The sequence below is a fragment of the Falco naumanni genome, chromosome 1, assembly GCF_017639655.2.
Source record: "Falco naumanni isolate bFalNau1 chromosome 1, bFalNau1.pat, whole genome shotgun sequence".
NCBI lineage: Eukaryota > Metazoa > Chordata > Aves > Falconiformes > Falconidae > Falco > Falco naumanni.
The window spans coordinates 99634972-99657032 of NC_054054.1; the positions used below are offsets into that span (position 1 = coordinate 99634972).

At 50.2% G+C, this 22061-nt stretch overlaps 1 protein-coding gene and 1 long non-coding RNA gene across 7 annotated transcripts in view; one reads left to right on the plus strand and one right to left on the minus strand.

The window, feature by feature from the left end:
- GRK3 (G protein-coupled receptor kinase 3) overlaps nucleotides 1-5067 on the minus strand; it is a 76511-nt gene extending 71444 nt beyond the window's left edge. Inside the window, exon 1 of one of the 3 annotated variants that reach the window (XM_040611905.1) lies at nucleotides 4714-5067. In XM_040611905.1, the coding sequence (XP_040467839.1) occupies nucleotides 4714-4826 (113 nt within the window). In that variant the 5' untranslated portion in view covers nucleotides 4827-5067. The remainder of the gene's footprint in view (nucleotides 1-4713) is intronic. The other 2 variants (XM_040611885.1, XM_040611895.1) reach the window with 2 other exon arrangements.
- Nucleotides 2017-7405, plus strand: LOC121096182. Of its 4 annotated transcripts, none has more exons than XR_005830373.1 (3): nucleotides 2017-2899; nucleotides 6093-6223; nucleotides 6446-7405. It is a non-coding gene; the product is annotated as an uncharacterized LOC121096182 (long non-coding RNA). The 4 variants fall into 4 exon arrangements; XR_005830378.1 differs by having other exon boundaries at nucleotides 2019-2899; nucleotides 6098-6223; XR_005830374.1 differs by lacking the exon at nucleotides 2017-2899 and adding an exon at nucleotides 4690-4787 and having other exon boundaries at nucleotides 6098-6223.
- Nucleotides 7406-22061: the final 14656 nt, after the last annotated feature.

The window sequence follows — 22061 nt, forward strand, 5'->3', positions numbered from 1 at the left end:
CAGCACTGGCAGATTAATCACAGTCAAACCTCATAAGCTTCATAGGAAGAGTGTTTTAATGAGGGATTCAGGGGAGTTTTGTACACCTGATGGCAACAAACAGCACAGACCGAAGCAGGCAGTGCCTCTTGACTCACGCAGGGGAACGACGGAAGCTGGCAGCACTCTCCAGCTGCAGCAGCTTACCATACCATGACACTGAGCAAGAGATGTTCAGTGAGTTGAGTGCCACCTGCAGAAGCCCAAAACTGAATGGTGTGCTTGAAGCAGCAGAGACAAAGAAGAACTCAGAAGGATGCAAAAGGGATGACATGAGCGTAATAGCAGCAAAGACGAAAATTACACAAACAATCATCAGGAAAATTTTCCTAGAGACAGCACGCTAAATGAATAAGCACAACAAGAAAGCGTTAAACAAAGCCAGAGAAAATACCGTCAAAGTAACCAAGCCTGACAGCAGAGAGATAGAGGAGTTTTAGCCTGTAACTTAAGAGTTGTTACGTAAGTTTCAAGAGGTGCAAGACCAGGCTGAAGGACACATCGAAGAAAAAAAGCAAAATTCAGAGGAAGAGTATAGCAACGCCAAGAGAACAAAATTGAAAAAACGGCAGCAATAGAGGATAGAGTAATGATGTCTAGCTCCTAGTGGGAGATGTCACTTGGGTTTCAACAATATTCAGCACTGTAACAGAAAGAAAGCAAATCATAAATAGCTCAGGACAGAACTGGAAAAGAAAAGGCAACCTCTGTGCATCCAATGAACATCAATTAAGAGTTTCAAACAAGCTAGCTTGAATACCAGGCAAGAAAGCAAAAAGCTAAACTGCCCCGGCAAGAAGCAACCGGGGCACCAGTTCATCAGTCTCACCTCTAAAGGTAAAGTGAAGATGGGATGATAACCAGGAACAATGTCATGTTAAAAGTGTGATTTTTAAGAAAGAACTGGCTGCAACATGTTTCTTTTTTTTTCCCCAGAGGGGCAGGATTCAGAGGAATATAGGAGACCAAAGAAAAAGGTTGGGAGAAAAAATAAGAATTAATTTGAAAGAGAGGTAATTACCAAAAGCAGGATAGAAAAGGAGAGATGAGATGAGAAACATCTACAACCACAGCCAGAGAGCCTGGACAGATGCATGCTATGTTTTGTTACCATGCCCTTGGTATTTGTACACCGAAACCACCCTAAGCTTACGTGATGTTTATAGTAAGGAAGCTTTAATGTTAACTTTCCTGGCGAGGACAGCCGCAGCCAGCGTGAGGACAGCAGTGCTGTACACGAGCCTTCTGCAAGCCCTGCGCCCTCTTTGATTCCAGTTACCTGATCTCTTGGACTATTTTCTCAACTTCACATTATGTAAATCCTTTACTCAAAACAGAAGCAGCTGCTGGCAAAAGAAAAAGCTCTGTTACATAGTGTTCTTCCACTCCTGTTGACTAAAATAAGGAAAATCTAAAATTTACAGGGGAAAGTGAAAAACTTCAGAAGTCTGCTGAATAGCCTAAAAAATTGAGTGCAGTTGACGTACTCCTTTCCCCCCAAACTTAAAATATTTGACAGAATATTTTGACAAATATTTGACAAAATAGCTGCAGAATAAGGTTTCATATTTACTCACATTTCAACACGTATGTCTTCTTTCCCATTTTAGGTCCTACTTCTGCAGGACATTCTGCCTTTGACAGCCCTTCCGTCCACCCATGCAAATCCACCCGCAAAACAGGCTTTTAAGAAACAATGTAAAACCAAAAGATATTGCAGCTTTCCCAGTTCTTGGCAAGGCTCTTAGGAACGAGAAGAGGAAACACAGAAGGGAAGGAAAAGCAGATGACAGAGGATGGAAAAAGGGGTTGTTTTGTTTTGGTGTTTTAAAAAAAACAAAACACACACTAAGCCTCTTCCTTAGGCACTCTTGTCTCATTAGCGTTTTCTGTCCTCTTTCTTCCCAAACTGTGATATTTAACGATTTCAGTACAAAAACAGTCTGAGGGTACTTCATGTAAACTCAGCAATGATCAGCCGCACGGCCAATAAACTCTTCACCCTCATAGTTTATTTGCTGCTAAGCCTTGGCCTGCAGCCTTGGAATTTATTCTGCCTGCACTACAGCTATTTCCTTGTAAACAGGAAGCCCCCTCAAATTTGCATTACAGTAAACTCATTTACTTCATTTAGTGTCAGTCTTATCTCAGAAAGATAAAGCAGCCAGGACAGGTGTACCAGGCTCCAGCAGAGACAAATTGCAATAGGGGGGTAAAACCTTTGCAATATTTCTTGAGGAGATAACATCAGAAGCAAAAGGATGCTGTTGCTGGGCTGTGGTTGCCCGCCAGAGATAAACTGAACCCATTCCTGCGAGAAGAGTGCTGCAATAAGGCAGAGACATTTATTTCCAAGCGTGGATGTGATATTCCAGTGACCTTCCTGCTGTCTGTCCCAGTGACAGCCAGGAGCCCAGTGCAATGACGGCTGCTCACAGCCCAGCGTTACAAAGCTATGCTCACGCTGCTCCGAGGAACTGCTCTCACACACAGAAATAATAAAAAATCGTGGAAAAACTGTTTTGATTTCAAACCCGTGTAAGAGAGGACTTTGTGTTGGTTTTGGGTTTTTTTACTGTTACTATATCAACCTGCATTTAACCAGCCGATTTATATAATTTGAAATGAATCACTTTGCCAGTGATACAGAATATTTAAGCATACTCAACACACCATGTCTTTTTTAATGAGAGGTATCAAAAAAAAAAAACAACCCCAACCAGAAACCAGTATCAAGACATCTGACACCAGAATAACGGTCACAATTTCCTACTGTATGAGGAAATCCCTGGTTTCAGTTAGAAGCTGAGAAGTTCAGTCATTTCAAGCAATCTAGAGCCGTTTGTGGTCCCAGGCTTAGGTAAGTCTCTGTTCTCGTTTATGTCCACGTTTCCTCTCGTTCATCTGCTGAGCTTTCTTACATGACCCCTGTCCCACGGCACCCTGGCACTGCGTACAGCTGCAAACCTCTCCCTTGCTTAAGGCTTCTCACCTTCTTCAGAGCATGACAGTCCGGGGAGGGGGGAATGGCAAACAATCTTTTTCCTTTAATATTTCATGTAATCTGCAAACAGGTTCTTCCACATGCAGCTCTAGAAGCAAGGCATTTCAGCCACCTAACCCTTCACCTTTCCCCCTACTCTGCAAAACTTCCTCTTGCACCCAGCTGCTGTCTCCTGCCCCGCGGAGCCGAACGTGGGTAAGCCATCCCTCCGAGCTCAAGGAAACTACCAAACATCAAAAACACGCAGATCCTGGAGCAGGAGAGCAGTACAGCGTGGGTTCCTCAGGCCTTGTGCTGTGCTACAAGGTTTGCCCCACACCTTGCTCAAGGGGATGTTGATCTGGGCAGCAGTTTTTGAGCCTCCCCACAAGCACCAACAGTGCTGTTATTTCTCACAGCATCGGAAGGACTCCTCCCTGGACACCCTCCGCATCCCCACAGGGGCCATGTCCCCACTGCAAACAAGGAGCACATCACTAAGCACAGTAACAGACAACACCAAAGCACGGGTAAATACAAAGCCAGCAGCGCTGGCAGTAAAGCATACCGTACCTCAGGTTAATAGTGTGGGCTAAATTTTCTGGATATTATTTTTATAAGCACGTACACATACCAGGAGAAAAATGGGCACCTTCGTCTGCCCAGCAAGCCATCCTCAATCGGCCCTTAAGAACGACTGCCAAACTTCTTTTTCTGAGGCTTCACTGCCTCTGCATGGGGGATTAACCCAGGCTGGGCACCCCTGTGCCCCTCACCCTCCCCTGCTCTGCAGCCTCCCCGCGCTGCCCTGGATTCAAGCATAAAGGCAAAAAGCAAGGGAACAAGTGAGAAGAGGGCTCTGGTGCTCCGTCGTTCATGGCAGGCAGCGAAGCTAGGCCACCAGCAGGCTTGCAAACTGCCTACACATTTTTGCAGTAAATTTCGGTTTAGATTTTTTCTGTTGCAGTACTTGGTCTGCTGTCTAAGTCTTCGTTTTAAATTATATATATACACACAGCAGCCAGGAAAGAGAAATAGCTCAACATAAAAAAAAAAAAAAAAAAAGGGAAATCTTGCTTTTAATTTCAGCAATAAATCAGCAACCGATGCTCAGGTGATTTTATGAAAGCGTGCAGACCCAGGCACCGTCGTTCAGAAGAAAAGCTGCTTTTACCACCGACCCCCAAGGAAAGGACCCGAGCCGTGCCGAGGCAGCCGCCCGGCGAGCCCCGCGGTGGCCGCCGCCGATGGAGCCGGGCCGAGCGCCCCGCGGCCCCGGTCCGCACCGCCGAAAGCCCTGCGGGAACGAGCCCGTTTGGGTCACTTCGCTCACAGCCCGAGGGACTCCTCACCCACCAAACGCAGCGTCCAGTTCAGGGCCAAATAAACAGCCCAGCCGTGGGGCGGGTGGATTTTTTCTTGGGTTTTTTGGTGGGTTTTTCTTTTCCTCCGGGAGAAGCCGAGCTTCTCCGCACCCTTCCCAGCCCAGAAACACCGGCAGAAGTTGCTCCGGAGAACGGCAGGCAGCCCGGCCGCCGCGGAGGCCGCGGGGTGCCCGGCAGCGCGGGAGGGCCGCCGCCGCCAGACCGTTATGTCCCGCGCCCCGCGGGGCCGGCGCGGAGCGGGGGGCCGAGGGAGCGGGGAGGCCGCCGGGGCCGGGCGGAGGGGCTGCCGTGCCCCGCGGGCGGTACCTGGGCTCGGGCAGGGTGATCTTCTTGCTGGCCCTGGCCGCCGGGGTGCTCTTGCTCTTCTCCATCGCCATCAGGTAGCTGACATCGGCCAGCACCGCCTCCAGGTCCGCCATGTTCCCGCTCCCGCCGCCGGGCTGCAGATGGAGGCTCCGCCGGGGCAGCCGCCCCCGAGGCGGGGATGGCGGGGGGGGGTTGCTGGCGGCGGGCGGGCGAGGCGGGCGGCGGGTCCCCCTCCGCCGGTGCCGCCGAGCGCCTCCCGGCTGCGCCTGTGCGTGTGGGTGAGCGCGGGGCGGGCGGGGGGGGGGGGGGGGGACAGGCCGCCTCCCCGCCCTCCGCGCCCGGGGCTCACCGCCGGCCCTGCGCGCCCTCAGCCCGCGGCCGCCGCGGCGGGCGGCCGGGAAACCCCCCCCGGGCCCGCCTCCCGTGCGCCGCCCCCGCCGGGCCGGCCCGCAGCTCCCCCGCCCGCCGGGCCCACGGCGGCGGCCCCCGCCGGCGGGTCCGAGCGCGGCCACGGGCGGCCCGGGGAGCCGGGGTGAGGCGGGGGCGGCCCCGAGGGGCTTCCGCGGGGAGCCCGGCGGCCGGGGCGGGGCGGGGGGGGGGGCAGCCAGCAGAGCCCCCGGCACCGCCAGCTCCGGGTCGTAAACAGCCGCGGCAGGGGGTCCGCCGTGTCTGTCGCCTTCAGCCCCGGCTGGGGGTGCAGGTGCCCCCGGGATGCGCAGGCACCGCACAACGTGGGCCCCGAAGCCGGCCTGGGCTTGGTGCCCCCAAAGGTTTTTCTTCCAACCTAAATAATTCTGTACATCCACGGGGCTGCCTGCCCGCCTCAGCGCCGGCCCGGTGCGTCTCTTTGGAAATCTAATTTCCTCGTAGTTTATTGTAGCGCGATGTGCCTAAGGAGAACAGGACACACAATAAAATACATCTGCGTGAAACCCCGTTATTGCCCGTCAAAACTCGTCTGCTGGCAAATCACGGTGCAAAAGGCGGCTGGGAGCTGAAACCGAAGGGCTCGCTGCACCGGGGGGCTCTGGCACAGCTCCCCACTCGTATTCCTGGGTAAAAATATAGTAGTAGCTCTGCTGCAGCCAAGCAGATATGCAGATTTCAACTTCTTTTCTGAATTTCATCAAATATGTCATAAATAATTGGCTCAATGAAAGGCTAAGTCAATGACAAGTCTGAAGTTGAAAACTCAGCTTGTTTTGAGCTCTTTTCAAGTGCCGCCACTCCTCCTTCCTACAGCTTTATGAAAGTTAATGATCTGATTAAAGCTAGGTGGAGCATACAGCTGTGAGGATTTCACCGTTGCAGTTCATTACAAACCATCTGAGAACCCGCTTTTTGTTGAAAATGTTAATTTAACCCACCCTTTTCCCCAGAACAGGTCCGTTGGGGAAGGTTTCTCCTCTGCCAGTGAAGTTCCTGTTCACCACGGAGCAGCGCTGAGGCTTGGGGTGTTTGAGCAAGGAGCAAAGGAGGACATGGGGCACGTCCCTCTTGGAAGCTCAGGGTAAAGTTTCCCACCAGCCCTGCTTGAAGTTTTAACTGAGCCAAGCTATGAGATGGAAAGGGGTATTTTTTATTTTCATAAATCTGCCGGGATGGTAGGGAACGCTGGGTCCAGCTTGTGGGCCATTGACATGGTTCCTGTGACGACTCAGGCTCAGTCTGGACCCAGGGCTCCCACTCTAAAGCTTATTTCAGCACCTCTGCCTGGGCTTTCCTTTTGCAGTGGCCGTGGTTGGAGAGACGTTACACCTGGATGCGGTGATTTGGGATGCTTTCCAAGGCACCTCTCTCCCAGCCTGGCAGAGTAGTCTTGCTCAGTCCTCCGCACAAGAGCGGTCCTGTTGCTGTCTGTGAAGCCGTCCAGGTACATCCAGCCATGCGCTCTTATCAACGCTTGCAGAATTATTGTCTGATGAGTTGTAAATACCAAAGTATACAAGATGCCCTGTGCTGTAGTGTGCTAATCTACCAACTAAGGCAAAAACCATGGTCTGCACCTCGTCTGTGGAATGATTTTACAGTTTTAAAATGTTTGAGTTCCGCTGAGAAAGGCTGGCATGGTTTAATGACAGGCCCAAAACTGTTTGGCTCCACGGTTATAAGGAATACTCTGATTTGCTTAACCAGGAATAAACATTTGTCACCCTTATTTGCCGCATCCTTAGCCTGGTTACATGACCAGACACGTGCATTTTGCTGGTTCTTCCGAGGGGACAGCTAAGACACAGCCTGGGCAGCCGCTCTGCCCCTCACCACTCCCAGATATTTCCATGGAGAGAACTGGTTTTCATTTCCTGAAGTGTGAATGTGCAGAAGAAGCAAGAGCACTGCAGGGAGGTTGTCAGTGCTGACCTGATAGTGTTGCTAAACACCACCATCACGATGCAACCACACCGAGAGGAGGAGAAAGCAAACAGAAACCCATTACTGCCTGCCTAGTGCTGCCTTGCCAACAAAGGCCCTTTTGTTATCTAAAATATTTAAGTTTTACAGGGATGATGATAGCAACAATGGTCACGAAAACACCGCTTAGGATTCGTAACGCTCTCCTTTTAATTCCTGTTCCACATTTTCACCATTGTTATCTGAATATTGTTGTAATGTACTCTTCAAAGGCATTCTTGATGACAATTCCAAGAAAGTCATGTTTGGTGATGGCTAATATAGAAACCCAATTAAGAAACTTGTTCTTTCGTCTTTCCGTTGGTGCTAGATGGCGTGGCCACAGCAGCTGGAACCAAAACAGCAGTGGGTTATAAGGAAAGGTGTTCTCTTCACCATTTATTTGAAAAGCGTATTTGCAATGCAGTCAGAGGTGATGGTGTGACCCTGTAGCCACCCCTCTGCATGAGCTGGTGAGGTAGACATGCTTCTGGCTAGCAGAGTCCAAACTTCCCTTCTTGCACCCAGCCGGAGCTGTGCTGCACCCACATGGGAGCAGGGGAGAGCTGGTTATTAATCGTTACCCATAGCAGCATGTAAAACTCACTTGTTCTGCAGTTTTATAGTCAGGGGTTTTGCAGGTCATTTGGATGGGCTTTTTTTTTTTTTTTTTTTAATTATGGAGTGGAAGCATACCTGATTTCTTTTTTTTCCCTGAAGCTGAAGCAAGCAGAACAGGTAGCACTAGCATCCTTTGCAGGGAAGTTCAATTCCCCAAGTGCAAGTCTGCCACTTTTCTTAGTGTTTGTATCTGGGGTTTAGTGTTTGTATTTTAAGTGGAGTTTGCTCGTTGTGTGAGGGTGTGTTGTTTTATGTGCTGTGTGTTGGTTTCAGTGTTTGTATGTAGTATTTGTGTGTGTGTTTGTAAACAGTGTGCTGTGCCAGTGTGTGTTTTCCCCTAGGTAAAGGAAACCCTGAATTAATGTCAGGGTTAGCAGCAATCAGAGTATGATATACGCATACTCTGAATGCTTTTAATCATCTCCTGACATTTCTGTGAATGCTGATTGATACTGCTCAATCAATTTAAGCATGTCTCAAGGCCTGTCTGGGCTTGAGTGCAGGGTTTTGTGTGCACCCATTGCAGAGCCAAGAAACCCTGCCTCCTCCCTGGTGTTTCTTCCTTCCGAGGAGTGAGTTTTTCCTACCATCTGTGTAAGATTTAAATGTTTAATTTTGCACTGCTCTGGTTCACAGGCTGACAGATGATATTACAGAGAGTAATGAATCTGAAGTGGATTTATTAGTGCGCCTTATACTAACATCTCATCAAGATAACGGGGCAAAACGGCACACCAGGGCAGGGGCATATTCATCCTGCTGCCCTCAAACCTGTGGCAAATCTGATAACAAATAAGGTCTCTGCTACTGTGCGTGGCTAATGCTAACAATGATACCTCTTGAGGGAAATGTTCACATAGGAGATTATTAAATGCTGGGGTTTTTAACGTTTCTCATACATTGCCAGAAACGCACATAGTTTGAGATTAAGGGCATTAAGCAGTGTTTAGCTCTGTTCCCTCTGTGGGATGCTGCTGTCTACAGAGAGCAAGCCGACAGCCAGAAACCCACTGCATTCTTTGCTCCTCCACAGCAGCGCTGGTAGAGGATAATACATTTATTTGTGATGGATCCCGATGGGATCTGACTCTCCGTGGCTTGTTTGTGTAATAGCCAAGCAAAGAGGTTATGTTTTGCTGCTTCCTTTACTTCTAGCAGTGCTGTCTGGGGTGTGACCACGTGCTTGGCTGAAAGGGAGAGAGCAGTAATCCCTTCCCCACACCGCCTCCACCGAGCTTCTCTCGCCAAAGTCTTCTAAATCAGCTTCCAACTGCAGGGTTACCTGGAGGTAAAGAACAGGAGCACCAGCTCCTGCGTAATGAGGCTGTGTGAGGATTCATTAGTAAGCAACAGTAAAGTGCCCACAGAACAGTAAGAACGAAAAATTGCAAAATATTCTTCATAAAAATTAGGTAACTTGAGCCCTTGTCAGCCTGCTGCATTTCCCCAATCTTGCCCTGCCATGGAGGCAAAAAGGTGCAGAGTCACCACTCCCACGCTTGGCGGTGTGGGACACGGCAGAGAGGGAAGCTTTTAGCCCAGCATCCCAAGGAAACGGCCCTCACGCTGTCCCCATTGCCTGTTGGGCTGCTCCGATTTGCAGGGCTCGGGAGTGGCTCTGGCCTCGATGCAGAGTAGGGCAGGAGGCACAGCAGGTCAAGCACTCGGGCATTCCTCTGCAGCATCCACACCGAGGCTGAAGTTGCATCCCATCTCCTTAATGCTATGCTAATAAGCAGTGAAAGGCAATATGGAAAACAAATAGAGTAATTAATGGCCATTTCTTCTGCTGCTTTTATTCACTGACTATTCCAGAAGGAGCAATTTTACAGAAGACAGCCTCTGCCTTCACAGTGCCATTGCATTAGGCAACCGGAATCCCAGGAGGGGAATAAGCGCTGCAACTCCAGCCTCCTGGAGAAACGCCATGGCTCCTCAGCATCTCTACAAATTCCTCCAGCTTTCTCTTGAATGCTCTTAACAAAGCTACTTCAACCACCTTTGATAGGTAAAGCACTCAGTGTAGTTGATAGTCATCCTGTTCCTTTTTTTGACTAGCCGATGTGATGAGAAGGGAAAGTTTTAATTAGGAAACAAATGGCAATTCAATTCTCAAAATTATTTTTCACCATCAGACATTTGTACTTGAATAGTCTGTCTAGTAATAATAATGTCCTCTGGGGATACAGATAAGAACAGAGTTGAAAGTCATGCAATGTCTTAAGTCTTGCATGAGGAAACACAGGCATGAGAGGTATAGGTCCTTCGATTTGCAATTCCATCACACCATTTGTCTCACCACTATAATAAAAATATCTTTTGGACATTTTCCTCTGCACATTTTCTTAAACCAACACGCCACATAGAAAAGCCCTGTTGCTTTCTCCTTCCTCGGTCTGCGCCTTGCCGGGCTGCTGGTTCATTATCCAAGGCTGCTATTTCCTCCACGGCCACCTGAGAGCTGGGCAGATGTGCCCCAGGTGTGCTCTCAGAGTCTCCTGCCATTTTTTTTAAACTTCAAAATGGTCCCATAGGGGCAATTTAGAAGAGTCACGTTGTCTGTTGCAGGGGCAACTGGTGAAGGAGGTTGCGCTGAGGATGGCAGGAGATCTCATCCGCTCTGCTCTGGGCAATGGCAGCGCCTGGCCGGACCCCTGGCATGGCTTAATCCTCCAGGAGGAAATATGTGTTCCTCTGGAATTGAGTGAAATGGTTTTAGCAGTATTTTTAGTTCAAAATAAATTGTGAAGAAATAAAAAATCTGGCTCAGATGATGGCAACATCAGAATGCATTCTTCTGGCCCCTCACTAATTCGATTGCCAGCCACACAGGAACTTCTCCAGTACAGATCATCTCATAAAAACTGGGGCCCAAATCTTGAGCAGTTGTTGGTTTATGTGGCTACTCTGGCTTTGGAGAGCCAATACCAGTGGCACCCCAGACATCTGGCCCTCCTGCCTCTCTGCTCTCACCATGCTCACCCTCCGCAAAGGCCAAGAGTGCCCTGGGCCAGGAGCTGGTGGCTTATGATGGATTCACTGTGGGCCTGACCCAACTCCCCTGGCCGTCTGCAGGAGCCTCCAGCCCGACTGCCGTGGGCTTGCCAAACGGCCACGTGTGTTCCATGAGCAGCGCGGGGACCCATCCTGCCCACGCGCCACCCCACAGGGCTTTCAGTTCTTCTAAGTGGCTTCTGTGCAACACCAGACCAGAAAGAAACATGTCGTGCCTGCCCAAATCACTGAGCAAGGCTACAGGAAGAAAAAAATAGCTTCCAAAACTGCAGTGCCTGCCTCTGGTGTTGCCAAGCAGAGCACATTCCTCCAAGCATCCAGCACAGCACGTATCCTGCTGGGCATTCGGAAGTGCCCTTACTCCAAGGCACAGCTGGACACCAGCGATAACCACTCTGATGTGTTGTTCTGTCCATTCAGTGAGGAATAAGAAGAAGGCAGGAAGGATCCTCTGCAAATTCCATTTTTTTTCTCCCTGAAAGAATGGTCCATGTACATCAGCACTAATTCTAGTAATAATCTCCTTCTGTAACAGGCTGACAGTTACTAATGTCTGCACTGTCTGGGCTACAGGCCAATATTCTATTCCATATCTGTCATAGGTAGAGATCCTGGCTTTTGAACTGAAATAGGACAACTCTGCAAAATGCTACAATTCAGACCCTCCTGGTGTGCAACTTGCCACAACCCCAGACGCTTTTTTCCTAGCAGTGTTTCTGTAGCGTGTTTGTGTCCCGCATTCCCAGCCTGACAGTGTCATTGAGCTGGTCCCTTTACCTTCCGGTTGGGCTGACACTTTGGCAGTATCTTCTCTTTAATAGCCATTAATGATCATTAATAGCAATAGTAAACATCTATTTACTGACTGACTCCAAGTGCCCCACTGCAGACAAGATTCTGCACTGATGGTTTATGTACCAGCATGTATCACGAGATGGGGAGGCTCATCATGTACCTGGAGCCTTTTAACATGCTATGGATGTCAGGCAGAGTCCTAAGGCAAGCCAAAACCAAGAGGCATCCCAGTCATGTCCACCTTGCCTCCGGTCCCTCCCAGTTTGATAGAAGCCAGCTGAAATCCTGCCTGCTCTTTGCATCAGCTACCAGAAGCCAAAAGCCTCCGTAGGGCACCTTTTCTCTTGGCTTGTGGATTGCTGTCCATAGGGAGAGTTGTAATTTGGGATCACTCACAGAAACGGTGTTTTCAGGTGTGCTCATACAGGTGGCATTTCCCTTCTGGATTACTGCGCGTTGAGCCCTTCGTTGGGATGTCTGGCTAACCAGGCGGTCAGACCGCATCACCTAAACCACGCAGCTCGAGTGTTAACTGTTGAAACCTTCAACAATTAATTTCACAAAGTTAATCTGCAGGTTCAAAGCTACATACACGAGTGATTTCTTCATTTTGGATAATAAAATTATTCCAATCCCAGCGTTGGCGAGACTCGGGGGCCAGCAAGAGGTAAGACACAAGTTGAGTTGACAGCCATCTTGTAGCCTACACAGGGATTTAAAAATGAACTTTCTATAAAGCATAAATAAATTGTCATGTGCGGGAATTCCTACATTAAGGTATTTTGAAAACTGGCCGAATACAGAGTGGTCAAATTTAAGCAGTTCAAACTCAGAAAGAGACTTTAAAAAGGAAAAAAAAAAAAAGCATGCTTGCTTTCTTTAAATAAGCATACTGTTCCCTCCTCTGGTATGACTCTAGATTTTTAAGGCAGTCTCTACTATTTATTTCCTTTTGCTTCCTTTCAGTGAGGGAATGGAAAGAGACACAAATGAAAACACTGAATATTGTGAAGAAAATGCAGAGGGTTTTAAAGACAAATTAAAACAGATAGTAGGCGCCTATTCACTAGCACAGAAGTTCCTGCAGGAGAACACCAGCAGGCTCGGGTGCAAATCGATCAAGAAATGGCACAGAGAAAAACGGGGCTTCGGTTCCCTCCTGCCTTGGTTCAGCTCCCTCTTCTGCAGCTCCAACCTGGGGTGGGCTGCAGTTTCCCACCGCTCCCATGTCTCCATCGCTGAGCAACAAAATCAGCCCTTCCCCTGCCCAACAGATGATGGGGACTGGCTCCAACAAGACAGAGAGAAAAGCCAAACCAGCAGGCACCCCTGAGCAACCACTAACATGCCATGGATCCCTCCAGGGTTGGTTTTTTTTGGGGGAAAACCCTCAGGTTTTGTCCTTCAGATGAATGGGGAAACCCCAGCCCCGGGCACGGGAAAGCCAGCTCTCACTCACCTCCAAAGCAGAGGGCATCTGCCCTCCCAGGGGGCAACGCTGGCAGTGGGGCAGGTCAGCGTGGAAAGGGAGCCCTGGGATGGGGACTGAGGGGTTCCCTGACCAGAATTGCAGCGCTCCCGTCGCATTGCTGGACTGAAATCGCAGAGCTCCTGTTGCTGGCTTCCCCGCGGCAGGAGATCACACTGGTTTGCTTGTAGTCTGGACCAGAAGTGGTCTGGGTGGCTTCCTAGCAGAGTGTTCAAATCCAAGTGTAGTGGGCTGAGCCAAATCATTTACTGGGAAGAACAGCAATTAAAGACTATTTATTTATTTACTGACAACCAAGCTGTAAATGGGGAGAGGAACATTTGTGTGCTGGAAGAGACCCTCACCTGAGGCCACCCACAGAGGTTGAATGTAAAAACAACCTGAGCACCCACACTGCCACCACTAGCTCCACAGGCATGGCACAAAAATAGAGTTTTTCCTTGAAAACATGAGTGCCAGCCAACCTCTCCCTCCCAGCTGTGACACACACCCGCTGCTGTGCAAAGTCCCTTCCCACGGGCTGTATTTTCGCTGTCCCTACAGCCAGATGCTCTCACACTGCTGCCGGAGCTGGCCGTGACCTCTTGCCAGTACGCATGGGAACGTTACTAAAACTGAGCATAGCAATGAAACAGCTTTCTTCCCCACCATGCACACATCTAAAAAAAGAAACATGCCTCTGACCTGGCCAACGCAAGCTTAGAAAGCACAGGAGCAGCATCCCCAGTGCAGAGCAGGTGCTGGATGGGCCAGGGCTGCAGAGCCGTCATCACCATGCCAAAACCAGCCCAGGCAGAACATGCAGCTGAGGCACAGGGGCCACACTGGTGGTACTAAAACACTCACTGCTGTAGGAGAAAGGCAGTTAATATCCCAGAGAAAGGCTCTTAATAGCCCCGGGCTAGACTAATACCCAGCCCTGATTCTGCCTCTTAAACAGCATCTCCTGGTGCCACCTTGCACCCACCCTGCATTTCTCTGCAAGGGGGGCTGCCCTGCACAGAGTGTCACAGGGCAGGAGGGGATCAGGGAGAAGTTCAAGCCATTTCTTCACCTAAATCTCCACCCTTGATCGTCCTTACAGCTTGATCACAGTATGGGCATAGCTCCTCGCTCAGGCCTTGCTAGAGGCTCAGTGCAGCCCTGCCTGTGGGGTTAGAGGTGCCTGATGAGAGCCAGGAGAAGTGGGGCAGTGACCCTCACAGCCCCCCTCCGGGGGTCCCAGAGGACCTTCCCCATGTCCCTCTGCCTGTGCCTTCCTTCACCCAGCTCAGAACTCACCTGTCTTCAAGACCTCCCTGACTGAAAAACAACAGAGTATGTTGTTACAGTTTAAAACAAATAAACCCAATGAGGACTGTAACAGCAAATGTTTAAGGCATTTAAAAAAAGAGACCCCCTTCAGCTAATATCAGCTGGCGTTAAAGAAGCATCTTCCCTGTACAGACTGATTAGACAAACAGATGTCAAGCAGGAACCATCAAGCATTCACTGTTCCATAGTCTGGCTTGAGTGTAACTTGATAAAGGAAAAAAAAAAATCAATAATTGACTAATTTAGCTATAAATTTTGAGGGCTAGAAAGAGAAAAAAACAACAACTGTGCAGATATTGAAATGGCACAAGTTAATTCAGATTCTGTCACTACATCTTACGGAAGGTAATTCACCCAGTGCTGAAAATGAAAGACCTCATCTCCTGGGTGGTTTTGCTGCCCATTGCAGGTGTATATCAGAAGGACACAATTAACTCTGGCAGGCAGTGGGAGGGTGTGGGGCTTTCTCCAGACGGCAGCACCCCAGGGTGATGCCGAATGCACCAGGCGTGGTGGAAGCAGGTTGGCATCTGGAGGGTGCAGGGCTCCAGCGCCGCTTCGCTGAAATTCCCCCCGAGTGCCAGCAAGGCTGCCTGTGAGGAGCCAGCCGAGCCAACCTGCTAGAAAACCTTTAAAATATGCTCCTTGGAAACAATTCTAGTTATGTGGGAAATGCTTTCTAGTTATTTCTCTTCCCTGGCTTTTTGTACTCAAAGTGTATTTGCACACAGATTGGCATTTGCTGCCCTGGCTGATCGTTCACCTGATCCAGCATTACACATCTGGTCCCCGAGATGGCCCTGGGTGCCTGATGTCACCGCAGATGACAGCGGTGTCAGCCAGAAGGTGCACAGTGGCAGAAGCCAAAGTCGTGGTCCCCCATGGCCGAGCTGCCCCTGAGCTGACATCCCCAGAAGGTACTCAGCACCAAGAGCCAGGCATCAGCATCTCGCCCAGTGGGGTGCGGAGCTCTGGTGCCAGCGCACATGCCCCTGGCCGCGCTGCAGTCGGGATGGCCCCTTTTGTCCAGTCTGGCAGCTCAGGCTTGGTCTGGGCAGAGCAGAACCAGGGCGGGTGGCTCAGCATCCCCCAGCACATGCAGCCCCCCTGGCATCTCAGCCGCTGCCCTCACTGCGCCCACTGACATCTTGCTGGAGGCAGGAGCCTTCTGGCCAGTGGAAGGGGATGCCTTCTGCCTGCAGCACCCACTGTTGTACCACAAATAAAGGCATGGAAAGCGGCTTATCTCCGTCGGCTGCAGCTGGAAGATGTAAGACCCAGGGGAAAGCCAGGCTGTCCCAGACACCTGCTCCTCACTGCCTGTGTCCCAGCCCTCCTTTCCCCCTTACCTGGGCTTTGTGTTTGAAACCTACATGGGAAAAGCCCTCTCTCCAAGGCTGCTCAGAAGACTAGAAGGGAAATCATGCTGTTCTGCCTGAGCCAGCCATTATGCTGTTAATTTTTCTACTTGGCTGCATCACTCCCTATTTCAGTGAGAGAAAATAACTCTGCGAAACAGAACAAACCTGGTGCTTTCCATGTCCTGTCATGGTGCTGCATCATCACAGGCTGCTCCTCCACCTCGGCTGCCCTGCTCCAGGGCACCCCAGGTGCTGCGGCTCAAGCCCTCGTGCACATAAACCCCACCAGAAACACGAGGTGAGGTGGTAGGAATGTGCTGTCAGCTTAGGAACAAAATGGCATGGAGTTTATTTGTACTTCTATCACATCAAAGGGGCCCTTGTTCTAATTCTTCTCCCTTTAGCCTGGAGGAGAAGAAGGGGAAAGATTGGTTCCTATTAATAGCCTCGCATCCCACAAGATCCAAGCCTTGTAAGAAGCCATAAAAGACTGCGGCATCTGATTCTCTGAGTAAATGAGGTAATTTTGGAAGAAGTGTGTGCTCAGCAGCCTTAGTTGCTGCCTTTTCCACTTTGGTAATAACTTACTTTGGTGTCAGTAGCGCCCAGGTCCCAGAGGGGCTGCGCAGTGCTGCTGTGCCCTGAGAGCCCCCAGCACGGGCAAGTGTGCTGCTTTTTCCCCAAAAGTTCCAGATTTTTGCAGCAAGCATCCCCAGGACAGGCATGGAGTGAGGGGAAGTTGCACCCCAGCAAGCTGATGGACTGGCAAAGCAGAGGGCACAGCTTACTGCAGGGATGCTGAGGGGATGGTGCTGGTGGCAGGGCAAGGGGATGCTCGGGAAATCATCCATACAAGGGAAGGAGCCAGCAGGGAGCAAGGCTGTGAGGTGGCTGCGGTCCCGCACCCCCAGGGACTAACAAGGCAAAGGCACTGGGGACCTCCCTGCTGCGGGGAAGGGCCAGGGACTGCGGGCAGGCTGGCCATTTCAGGGTCATCTGCTGCCCATCTGCAGGCACCTGACATCATCCCTTATTCTGTCATCGGCTGTAGGATGGCACGAAGGGGTGTCCCCACTGTATCAGCTGTGGGCAAAGCCCATGGGCACACCATCCATGAGCACTGGCTCCAGATTAGCAGGAGAGCAGGGAGGGATCTGGCCCCACGCTGCAGCGCATGACCTGGCAACACAGAGAATTACGTCAGCTTTCACTTAAGCAGATTTTTAGGCCCTAGGTGCCAGCTTTAACCCAGACACCAAAGGTACACACAGCAGCGGGTGCCTCCAGTAGGCAGCGACAGCTGCGTCATCACCTCGCACGCAGATGCTGGACACTGGGTTGCCCTTTGCGTGCCAGGTGTGAGGCCACCAGAGCCACTGGCCATGGCATCCCCGGGATGCTGATTCAGCCCTCGTGCTGGCACGCGATTCCCTGATGCCTGGTCAGGAGCAACACCACAGGAAAAGTCCACGGGGGAAAGGAGCCCACGATGGCTGCAGAGCAAAGCTGTGGTCCTGCTGCGCTGCACATAACAACAAAGCAGAAGGATTTTCAGGATCATAACCCATCCTATCAGCGGCCCCATATGCCAAATAATTAATCTACTCTCTCAGTGCCCTTGTAAAGCAAACCAGTAAATTATCTTCATTTCACAGCTGAGGAAACACAGTTCCAATGAGGCCGCTCTGCCCAGGGGCGCATGGAACAGGACTCTCCATGGATGGGGTCTGTGGGTGCATCCAGGCAGATCACTGCAGCATCCCCAAAACAGCCTGCCTGGGAAGAAATGGGACAATTCACAGGGAAAGTTACGTGTCAAAAAAAGCATAGTGAATAATCTATCCGTGACCTTAAAAGCATCTTTCTGCTAAAATGCGTTCACATGGATATAGCATCTTGAGCTCAGCTTGACCCCTGACACTGGTGGAAAGCACATCTACAGGACAATTCAGTTTGTCCTCCAAGAGAAGCAGTCATTACAATGTGCTGTACTAAGAGCAAACCAAACTCAGATGGGATGTAGAAAAGACACTTCTTTCAATTAAACGCTAAAAGCCATGAACTTCTTTCTGCTCGGGTAGGGCAGAGAAGGACCAAATGCTTCTAAACCACACATGGGAAAATGCAAGCTATTAATTACTGTTGTGCCAGCACATGCATCACGAACTCAGCAAATAACACCCTTCACATTGCCTTTGCTGTGTGAGAGCAGCGGCATGGCAGGCACATGGCACACAACAGGTGTACAGGGTGCTTAAACCAAGCTCTGAAATCACGTATGCTCACAGTTCTCATGCAGCCAGGCTGCTGTGAGAGAATTGGGACTAATTCAGGTACCAAAATGCCATTGCTGTGGCAAGGGAAAGGCAGCACATGGACCTGCTGCCGTCCACGTGCCAGCATCCTTCCAGTGGCCACCATCCCTGCGGGATGAGAGCCGCTGTCCTTCAAACACCAGATCCATGTCAAAAGGGACTTTAATAGTTAAAGCGTCCTAATTCCCCGTTGGGCTTGGCCTCTTCCTTTGGAGCTAGTCTCAGCAGATAATGGACTTTGCCTTCTGACTTAATCTTCTGTAAATCTCTCTCCCTTAATTGCTCATCATCCGGAAACCTCAGAGTGAGCCAGGACAGACACTCCCCCTATGTGATATAGTCATCCTCTCCCTCCCTGCCATCATCCTGCTGCCAGCCTGCACCAACCAGCGCACCCAGAGCACCCAGCATATCCAGAGCACCCAGCACACCTAGTACACCCCTGCACCCATTTGTTTCCACTTGTGGCACATCACAATCAAAATCTGCAGTGGCGTGAGTGGCACTGGCAGAGAGCAGGGGCTGCTTTTTAATCTGCTTCTCTGAAGATGCTTTCCATGTACAAAATGCCAGGAGGTTTTTTTAGCTGTGCTTCCCGTAACCGATGCCGCTGTGTCGGCCATCAGGCCATTGTGGCGCTCAGCAGCTCTCGATGGGAATTGAAATCGCAGCTCTCCCATTCGGTTCCCAAAATGAAAGGGCTCTGTTCCACCCCCTGCCATGCCCCAGCTTCTTTCCACCGATAGCAGAGAAGAGAAAGCCATGGGGAAGGCAGCCCCCAAATCTGCTGGTGATAAGTCAGAAGCTGGCAGGACCCAAACCACCCCTCGCAGCACAAAGGCTGCTGAGATCTGACTGGGGGCACAAGCCCAAATCAAGAGGTTGATTTTACTGGGAGCTGGTGAGTCTTTCAATGGAAAATGTCCCTTACAGCAGCTGCGAGCAGCATTTTGTTCTCCTGACTGTTGAAGGAGCAATCCCATCCTGCAGAAGGAAGACGTCATGCGATGGGAAGGTTGCTAAGCGAGCAGTTCCCTCCTTATGATGCACGACTTCATTACTCCGTTCCCTAAATGGATGTTACATATAAATGACATTTGCCTTAGAGCATATGAGTATCCCAAAATAGTGTGTGCATCTCTGTGTTATTTCTATGGGTTTCTGAAGAATGTCCCTATTGTCTGCTGGATTTGCAGTGCCCGATGGCTGGAAATTGCTGCCTGCCACTGCGTAAACCCCTTTTGCGTTGGGTTAGCTGCGGTGTGGGAGGGATGGGGACCCCTGAACCATCTGAGCTGCAGTCAGGGTCCAAGCGATGGGCGACCTGCGGGGTGGCCCTGTGTGTAGGATGGGGCAAGCAGGCTTGGTGCTGCAAGCTGGGGGCCATGGGCTACAATTCAAGTTTCCCTCTTGCTCTGATCATCTTTCCCTGCCTTGAACTTCTTCTTTCCTAACGCTTTCCTCTGTGTTTTTCTACAGACCAAATGTACAAGTGGAAGGCACAGCCTGAGGGGAAGAGCCTCTGGCTGCTGCACTGCAGGGATGCTTGCAGACACAGCCCTGCTCCTGCACAAGCCTCCCACCGCTGCTGGACTCCTGACTCTTGCAGAAGGCACTGCTCTACCCCAGGGTCTGAATCCTGCTCACGCCGCACCTTCCAGACCCCCCAGCAGGAGCAGAGGAGGCACAGAGGTGGCCCAGAGTTGGCAGAGGGGACAGTCACCATTTCATACCTCCAGACACCCGGGCAAAGCCGATTCTTAGGAGCTGCAGCCTCCCACCTTGCAACCACAGCCATGCAGGCAGCGCCTGGGGACCGGGAGGGACCAGCTGCTCATGTGGCCATTTCATCTAAAATTGCTTAAACTCAGCTCAGCACAGGCTGTCTTTTTAGATTAACTGAACCATACAGAGAAAAGGTATGGCACCAGCTCCTGCAAGTTACATAAGGTACAAATTAAGAAATAATAATAATAGAAAAAAGGTTACATCCATCCTGAAGAGAGAAATTTGTTTTTCATTTTTTCCCCCTAATTTCATAAGAACATCCACAGCAGCTGATCTTTGCAGCACCAACATAATTCGGTGATATGTTTTAATCCCATTATGTTGCCATGTGCTTGCTTGAAGTCCGCCTGGACTATGAGGAGCAGATGTTTCCTAATTGGCACTTCTGCTGCCCAGGAGTTTACATCACTGAAAATAGTTTCTTTGCCTTTCATGTTGACATTGAAAGCGAGACCCTGCCATTGGCTTTTACAGCCTCAAATCATATATAATGGCATTGGCTGCTCATATTCCAATTAGCCACCCTGAGCCACTATTTTCCTTACAAAGGCGGCAGCACTGGTAGCGGGGTGGGGGTGCGTGGGTACAATGGATGGGTCACACTGTGTTTGTTGGTGATTGCCAGAGTTTAATTGCCAGCTCCGGCAGCGGGACGAGGAAGCAATCAGGGCTGCCCTGGCCACTCGCCCGGAGGGAAAGACAACATTTTCTTTTTTCAGATGTGTTTAGGTAAAGCTGTCTGATGCAAAGACCTGTCCCATGGCAGAGTACATCCGGCACAAGAGTGGCTGTGAGCCCTGCGCCGGTGGGGATGGGGGCCGAATGCAGCAGCCAACTCATTTCCCAGCACATACCTTTAGTTTTTCATATTATTAAAGCATTTTGATTCTTTCCTGAGCGTTTCACAATCAAGCACTGGGAAAAATACACCAAGCAACTGAGTGTCGCGCATGGGGCAGGAGCACCATCGCTGAGCCCTTGCTGCTGCTATAATCTCCCAATACATTTTAATCCCATTATGACTCCATGTGGCTGTTTCCAATTCTAGCCTTTGACGAAGAGATGTTTCCAGTACTTCAGCTGGACATGGGTTTTAGTTGCAGCAAGAAGCATAGGAATCTGTAAAGCTTTCTTTCCTTCCTTTTTCTCCCTCTTCACACTAATGTTAGGAATGAAAACAAGCAGCAGGAAAGCAAACAGGAGCCTGGCATTCTGGACAAAAGCATCTATCAGCTCCAGTCATCTGCTCCCGGCACAGCACAGAGCCTCAGGTACCACAAGGTGATCAAGGTGCATTTCTTTCACTGGCTGCTGGACAGGACCTGGTATTACCCTTACTTACAAATATAAGAGATGACCGCCGCTGACCCGCATGGCCGCTGGTAAGACAGGAGAAGCCATAGTCCAGGCTGGCACCAGTGCGGCGATGTGAACAGGTCCTGAGCCAGGGTTCAGAAGCCATCAGCCCTAGTTTGTTTCCTTTCCACTTCTAATGCTGTGTTTTGGCTGCCAGCATTCAGAGCCTGAAATGGAAAAATTACTTGACACCATCCCACTCTTCATCTAAGAGTATTAAAAACTGGTCACTATAAACAGAGGTGATTTTATAAAGCCAAGCCAAGCCAGGACGTTCTGCTGGCCACACGGCATCATGCCAGTGCTGCTGCGCCCAGCCTGGCTTCTCCACCCTCCCCCAGCTCCTGGCCACCGGCAGGGACCCACCACACAGCAGATCCACTTGTTCACAGCAGCTGCTTTTTCTCCCCAGCTGTTTTCTTTAATCAGAAAAAGGGGAAAACAAGGTGGCAGAAGCCATTGGGAGCTCAGCCTCCAGCCCTGCTGCTGAGCCCTGCTACTCCCCATCGCCCCGGGGCTGGCAGGAGAGGCTCCTCTCTCGGCTGGAGAAGTAACACCAGGTTATCTCTCTCGTCCCAGCTTTCGCATTAATCAGAGGTGAGATTACTTTTCCACATGCCAAAGCTGAGCACTGATACATCACAAATCTGCCCTGAAAACCACAAGATTTTAATAATACATGCTGGATGCCTACTTATTTTTCCCTTCCTTTCTTAAGCCTTTAGTATTTGTGGCTACGGTCTGCGTGCATGCACAAGCATGAGGCTAGAAGCTCAATTTAATTTAAAGAAGAAAAAAAAAAGTCAAATCTAAGAATCTCACATACTCCTATGGCTCCAGAAGCTGCAGAATTAAACATAACAATCATTTTCAAAGGTCAAAAATCTGTGAAACACGCGGTAA